This window comes from Agrilus planipennis, unplaced genomic scaffold (genome assembly GCF_000699045.2).
Source record: "Agrilus planipennis isolate EAB-ADULT unplaced genomic scaffold, Apla_2.0 scaffold195, whole genome shotgun sequence".
Lineage (NCBI taxonomy): Eukaryota > Metazoa > Arthropoda > Insecta > Coleoptera > Buprestidae > Agrilus > Agrilus planipennis.
In genome coordinates, this window is record NW_020439173.1 from 605,497 (window position 1) to 612,448 (window position 6,952).

Consider the following 6,952-nt stretch of genomic DNA (forward strand, 5'->3'; position numbering starts at 1 on the left):
TTTTTTTTAAATAGCGAAATTAATGAAACGAAGAAATAAATAAATAATGATGGAATAATTTAATTATATTATTATCAACGACATTATTAATAGTTTACATGCGTATTTACAAAATAACGAGTTCTTCGCTGATTATATAATAATATTCATTTTAACACAACTCGAAGGTTTATTTATTCATGAAAAACAAGTCGTGACACTGAGTATATCAGACGCGGTGACATATTTATACTTTTATACTGTGCAAAATGATGAGAAAAATTACGATGAACTTGATTGATACGATTTTATTTGTTATGTGGCTGATTTTCCATCTGCTTATGCAGCGGCACCCTCTTCTTCGTCGTCACCCTTGCCGGTCAAAAGTTCAATGAGGGCTTGCGTGTCGATCCTGTTGTTGTCGTCAATTTCCATCGCGTCAAAGGCGTCGTCTACTTCCTTGGCCGTGAATTTGTCGCCCCAGGTCATAAGAGCGTGTCTGAATCTATAAATGAAATAAAAGAAACGGTCAAGTGTCTGAACGTCTAATAGTTTTAGATTTGTATGTGGCAAATTTCAGGTCGTTAGTATTAATAGAATTGAGTAGGATCTGAAACTGATCAAATCTTTGTAATTCGTATACTTCATTTACTTTCTCTAGCGATGTGCCCCTTCCAATGTCTTGGATGCGCGCTGGCAAAATCGTAGGCAGGGAGCTCATTATACTCTCGACTCTTGTTCATTAAAAATATTTATTCATACAGTACCTGCTAAAAGTTTTGTTCAATCATGAGTAGTAGTACGAGTCGAAAACAAGCGTTAAAGCCTTTAATATGTCTTCAAATATAAATAAACATCTCGTTGATATTTTCAGTAGTAAATGGTACCAATAACAGCACATTTGAGCAATACAATTGTAATAGATAAATTTGTCAATTTTTCCGTGCAGTACTGTACGGATTATACGCTCCTTACTAGTTAAGAGTTTGGCCGAGAGTTGTCTCATATCTTTTCTGGCCTACTGCTATTCTTTTCTACTTTGCGTCGGTCAAACTGAAGGTCAAATCGCTACAGAGACTAAACGAAGTATACAATATCTTGAGATGACCTAATGCTCCATGGGTTGTCTGGGAACCCATCAGGTCTGTTAGATTTGTTGTTACAATATCGAGTTGGTTACTTGAACTTTTTGGGCTTGAAGGCATAATTTCTTTTGACCTACCTGTCGCCATCAATGGTACCACCTTCGTCAAAGGATTTGAATGCGGCAACGACAACTTCGTCATCGTCGGAACCACCGGAATCCGCCATGCGGTTACCGAAAAGACTTAGTAGTTGGGTGAAATTAATTGGTCCGGATGCTTCACCGATCATCTCCTCCAATTCTTTTTCGTTGGCGAGTTTACCTACGGCGTCAAAGGTGGCCCTCAGATCGCTCTTACCGATGATGCCGTCCTTGTCGTGGTCCATGAGTTGGAAGGCCTGAAAATTTTAATAATCGTCAGTATATTTGAACGGTACGGGTTTGGTTTTTATTCCACTGACCTCCTTGAATTCGGCAACTTGGTGCTGGGAGAACATGGAGAATACGTTGGAGCCTGAGCGTTTGGCCTTCTTCGAAGAGCCTTTGGAAGAAGCCCGTGATTCCCTGGTTGGTTCAGGTGCCGGAGCTGGGGCAGCTTCCGCTGCTGGTGCATCTTCCTTCTTCTTGGTCTTCTTAACCTTCTTTTCTTTATCAGCCTGAAATTACAACACTTTGTTGTGTTACCCAATTTTTACTCTTCTTCATTTCCTCTCTGATTTGTATAATGTTTTCCGAAATTTAATTGTCTATTCATAAGTTCAAACTTAATAACTATCACCCTGTAGATAATTAACTTGTCTACAAGTGAAGTCATTGAAAACCAGATTTTGTTGACATTAATTATCGTGGTAGGTAATTTAAAGTACATTATAGGAGTTATCTTCACCATTAAATTTGTTTGAAAACTTAAAATATAAATACGTAGTATAATAGTTACATATCGGTTGATGGTATCGAATGACAAAAAAACTTTTATTATGCAATTTTCTTTGTATTACGCCCAACATTCTGGTTGAAGTGATGCCAAAAATAGGTCGCTGTAGTGGAATACATTTGGGAATCAAAAATAAAGTTCTATTTTTAATTTGTGTAACTTGTATAATGTTTCGACATTTTTACGTATTATTTTTTGGACTTCTTTTGGCTTATGCATAAAATCAATCGAATTTATTAATTTTACAAATATTTTTAGCACATTCCATGCAGGTTGGAATATTACTTTTTATTTGAAGTTAAATAATTCTCTATTTAAAATTAGTCACATTTCATTCAAAAAAATCACCCTTGATTTAATTTTCTGAGTTCTTTCAATATCAGTTAGCAAAACTTGGCTTATTCCTTTCCACTTTTTACGAACTTACCATAGTGAAGTGAATACAGGGGGCTCCTAACGATAACACTCACGACTAGGCGTCCAAAGCGTCGCTGTGCATCTTATATAACCTCGGGCACCGCGTCGTTTTTAGATGACGCCTTCTGGCGTCCATATATAGACGCCCGCTAAAATTAGTGTTAATTGTGTTACCCGAGCACCGACGGTGCTCTTTTGAATAGTTGAACCAGATTTTTCAGCGACCCCAGTGAACCAACATAACATATGAGTCATTTTTTTTGGGTCCTCTGCAAGATCTAATGACGCAAAAAAAAAAAACAAANGCCGGGATTCGTTTCAGCAAGTAGATATCCATATATTTAAATGGACCTTGTTGGAGCATACGTAATCCTAAAATGTAGCATCGTACTACAGATGACGTTTACCGCGCCATTTGTGGTTTTTTCTAAATCCCCATATTTTTGGTCGCTTTTAAAAAATGCACTCAAAATAATTTTTTTGACTTACCATTTTAAAATATCCATATGCGTAACCGTCAGGATGATGAAAGCTAGCTATGGCTCGTATCTCCCTTGCTTCCGATGGGCTGTAGCCTCTTTCTATCGTTGAGCATGCCCATCTTCTGTTATCTCCCTGAAAAATTACCATTTGTGTTCTTTATTTCCATTTTCCAACAAAAATGGTATTTATACCTTTTTGTGAATGACTATAGACCTTCCTATTATACTTCGTGGTCCAAACAACGGCAGCATGGTGTCGTTATAACTTTGGGTGTATTTAGTATAGTTGTCTAATGTTCCAAATTTTCCGCTTAAATCTCCCATTTCGTACTGGTCGGGGGTTCCTTGGTAAGTTCTTGGGGATGATGTTGGATCGACGTTCAACGGGTTCCAATGTCCATAAAGTGTCGTGGCTTCGCAAGGAAATTCCAAATTTTCTTCCACTGGAGTCTATAAAATGAACAATTGAAACTTCGGTGGGAAGATTTCAAATAAAAAGGAATTACAATGTGTACGTGATAGCCACTGGTGTCTTCCAAACCTTCAATGTCCACTTCCACATTGGTTATTTCGAATTCGGTTTGCTGGTAAAATTCTAGTTTCCCTTGGACACTGGAAGGCTCCCCGTTAGGAAACCAGTCCTTAGCTACAGCCTTCCTCCGATATACGCCTCCGATACTAAAAAAAAATAATTTGTTATTTTGTGATTTATCCACGATCGGTTTTATCATTTTTCTTACATGCTACAGGCAAGCCGCTCTCCTCTGGCTTTTGGCCCAAAGTCATCATATATGACGAAAGATTTACCCAAAATACCATAAAGACCGGTCAAGGGTAGTAGGGGATCAGTAAATACTTTTCTGCTAACTTTGTCGCTTTCAATTAATCTACCAGCTATCGCTACAGTTCCCAGCCTTGTAGATAAATCGCCCAGTCGACATCGATTGATGCTGTCTAAATTACAAGTCTTCTCTGGAGACGTTTTATTATCAAAATCCACCTAAATGTAACAATAAAAATTTTACTGGATTACCTACTACGTAAAAGAAAGAAAAAAATAGTTACCTTGTAAGGGTTGTAAATTGCTCCAGCGCTGAGACACCTTCCTGACCAGTTGTAGAAGTCTTTACCATGTGGGTTCTCGTGAATTGCCCATCTGTGATCGGCAGAGTTGTTAAAACTGGATCCGTCCGCATGGATTAAATATTCCACCATTACGGTGGTGTCTGTCCAGGGCTCATCTCTCGGTTGTCTGAATAAAATTCGTCCCACTATCGGATACCGAAAAGTGACCTCTGCAGTAAAGATTTGTTTCTGGTATTTCATGTTCTGCTCGTACAGCGCAATACTCCCGCAAATCCACGGTTCAGCTTGGATGTCCGATGAAGTGTAATAAGTGTTTCTACGAATTTCAAAATTTTTTACAATAACATCAATATTGGATTTCTCGTATTGAATAGAGATCTTACTTGTATATTACCAAGGACCTGTGAATGATGGAATGTTGTCCCTGAAGGGGTAAAAAGGTGTCCCAATACTGTCCCTTTAGTTCTTGGGATCCTGGCAAAAGACCTGAGGCATTATTTCTGCCCAAAAGCTTTCCCGAAAGGTCTCCAATAGGGTACTGATTTTGAGTACCGTATCCTACAGGAAGATTTTGGATAAATGACCATTATTAAGGCAGACTTGCTAAAAAAGCTTACCGTTGGGTGGGATGAAATTGACGTCTACATTTAAAGGGTTGTATACAAATTTCGTGGTCAGACAGGCATTTTCGATCTGTGCTACGGTCTTGGGTGGTTGCATTGGTAACTCGTGTATCTTGTACCCAGCCACAGATGAACTGTAAACCAATTTGGTTTCGACGTCTCCTCTGGCAGTAGTCAAATTAAAATCTAACATGGTCGGTTCGAATTTCGTATTTTGGGATAAGTTTATTTCACCCTTTATACCTCCCGATTGTATGATAACTCTAAAAAGAATACATTAGTTCTTCAGAAAAATCATATTTTGTATTTTGGTTACGCAACAAAGAAATTTGAAATTTCGAAGCGGTAACTAAAATTTTTCGAATACTTTTGGATTGTAAATCTTACTTAGCATTAATGGGGTGTTCGTATCTTATATTCGCGCAGGCCAGGAAGCTATCAGGATGCTTATTTTCAAAAATAACGAGGTACAAGCGCCTGTGTGGTCCAGTGAGATCGTTAGGCAGCAGAATCAGTTCTTCGTCCCTAAAGAACATTTTGTATCGATTTTTGTTGGGATCAGTCGATATTTTCACTTTCCCTACTCTCTTATCGATATCTCCTATCGCGTGACCGTCTCCTTTGTCTTCAGGATCGAAAACCAGTTGCAGTATGTTACAGTTTATGTCCGATCTGTCGTGTTTGTGGTCCAGAATCTCGGTCACGTATATTTTCCACGAGTGTTCCGTGTGGTCAATGGATTTCAATTTGTCGGTTTTGGCAACATGGTACAAATCCGAAGTTATCAGCATGTCGCTATGATTGTCTTTTGTGGAGAACCATTTAAAATAGACGTTTCCTGCTAGGGGCGAATTGAACTTTGCTACGGCAGCCTTTTCAACGGTTTTGTCTTCAAAAATTATCGAGCCGCAGACTTTACGTCTAGTTTCTAAATTTTTTAAAAGGATCGATTTTCCAAACAGTCCTTTTGGTCCTCGGATGTCGAGGTCTTTGGTTACGAATTCGGAGGTACCGTTTTCGGGTACCAGGAGGTAGCCGTAGATGTCGTCGAAATTCAGGATTTCGTTACCGATTTTTGTAAAGTCACATCTGTTTTCCAACTGAGAATAATCAGTGGGAAATTCTGTCAATGCCCATGACCATATTTGGGATGGGTATTCAAGTGTTACGTTGAGATTTGTTATTAGTTTTACGCCTTCCGGTAACTTTTCGAAGTGGATGGTACCGTGTAAACCATTGTCTGATATGTAGGTAACTAGTCTCAGTGAGGTAATTTGTGGTAAGCCTGTAAAAAAGGGCAAGGGATGAAAATATATTTTATCATCCTCAATCATAATTATAAATTAATTTGTTTATGATGGTTTAAATAGTTAAGATTAAAAGAACATATAAAAATGGTAAAAAGTATATAAACTTCTCGAGAACCGGGTCCGGTTAACTTAAAATCATTGCAACATTACTTTTATTTTTTTTTAATTATCTAAAAATAACAATTGTGTAATAGTTTCTTACTTACCTAAACTAAGTATTGAGCTTATCAATATTATTAGGTTGTATGTCTTCATTATGTTGTTCTTTTTCTACTATTTGGTATCAAATTGTCAATTTTTATCACCAGAACGATTTGAGATCACATTTTCGCGCATTTACCGCCGTTGGCATATTTTCTCGACTGTCCAGATGGTAAGCAAAAGAAGAATATTGAAAAACTAATGATGGAAATAACATTTGGTAGACAACGTCAATAGAAAGTGAGGCCAAGTCAATGGTACCCATACCAAAACTTATTTCTGCCCACCTCACTTTTACCTTTACTGGTCTTACTTACCTGTTTACTTAAGTTAAGAAATGCACCAGCGATAACTATATCATCATCGTAAGGTCGTCAGTCCTAAGAATGGTTGGACACGTACCTCCACTCTTTTCTATCCTGAGCTAATCTTCTCATTTCCCTAAAACTAGAACAGCCCACATCCTTAACTATTTACGAACAGTAATCTAATCCAGGTCTACCTCTACCCCTCGTAACTCCTGCTTCTGCCTCTAATATGTCTCTGACTAGATCTTCATATCTGAGAAGGTGTCCTACCAACCTATCTCGCCTATTTTTTATTGACTTCCAGAGAGTCCTCTTCATTTATAACCTTTTCTACTCACGTTATCCTCATCAGCCGCCTATAACACCACATTTCCAACGCTTCTAACCTTTTCTTTTCCGCCGCACCCACTGTCCATGTTTCGCACCCGTACAACGCCGTGCTCCAAACATACACCTTTAACAACCTTTTTCGAATTTCTAAATTAACCGTTCGCGAGCATAGAAGTGACTTCTTTTTATTAAAGGCGA

At 38.2% G+C, this 6,952-nt stretch overlaps 2 protein-coding genes across 2 annotated transcripts in view; both read right to left on the reverse strand.

Moving 5' to 3' along the window:
• LOC108743229 overlaps positions 1–6,367 on the reverse strand; it is a 13,844-nt gene extending 7,477 nt beyond the window's left edge. The window contains exons 1-9 of the mRNA XM_025978019.1: positions 6,122–6,367; positions 4,993–5,890; positions 4,600–4,868; positions 4,366–4,540; positions 3,962–4,298; positions 3,637–3,896; positions 3,403–3,574; positions 3,089–3,346; positions 2,904–3,029 (exon numbers count right to left, since the gene is read on the reverse strand). Coding sequence (XP_025833804.1) covers positions 2,904–3,029; positions 3,089–3,346; positions 3,403–3,574; positions 3,637–3,896; positions 3,962–4,298; positions 4,366–4,540; positions 4,600–4,868; positions 4,993–5,890; positions 6,122–6,170 — 2,544 coding nt within the window. The 5' untranslated portion in view covers positions 6,171–6,367. The remainder of the gene's footprint in view (positions 1–2,903; positions 3,030–3,088; positions 3,347–3,402; positions 3,575–3,636; positions 3,897–3,961; positions 4,299–4,365; positions 4,541–4,599; positions 4,869–4,992; positions 5,891–6,121) is intronic.
• Positions 37–2,532, reverse strand: LOC108743234 (myosin regulatory light chain 2). The gene is made up of 4 exons (XM_018478711.2): positions 2,425–2,532; positions 1,525–1,719; positions 1,202–1,461; positions 37–484 (listed from the first exon to the last, which is right to left on the reverse strand). The coding sequence occupies exons 1-4, from the start codon at positions 2,425–2,427 to the stop codon at positions 319–321; spliced, it is 624 nt and encodes a 207-aa protein (XP_018334213.1). The 5' UTR covers positions 2,428–2,532; the 3' UTR covers positions 37–318.
• Positions 6,368–6,952: the final 585 nt, after the last annotated feature.

Bases quoted from the DNA above. Each gene is read 5' to 3' on its own strand.
- LOC108743234 (XM_018478711.2), bottom strand. The intron at 1,462-1,524 runs GTCAGTGGAATA...TAAAATTTTCAG, and splicing joins AAGTTGCCGAATTCAAGGAG to GCCTTCCAACTCATGGACCA. The intron at 485-1,201 runs GTAGGTCAAAAG...TTTCATTTATAG, and splicing joins GGTACCATTGATGGCGACAG to ATTCAGACACGCTCTTATGA.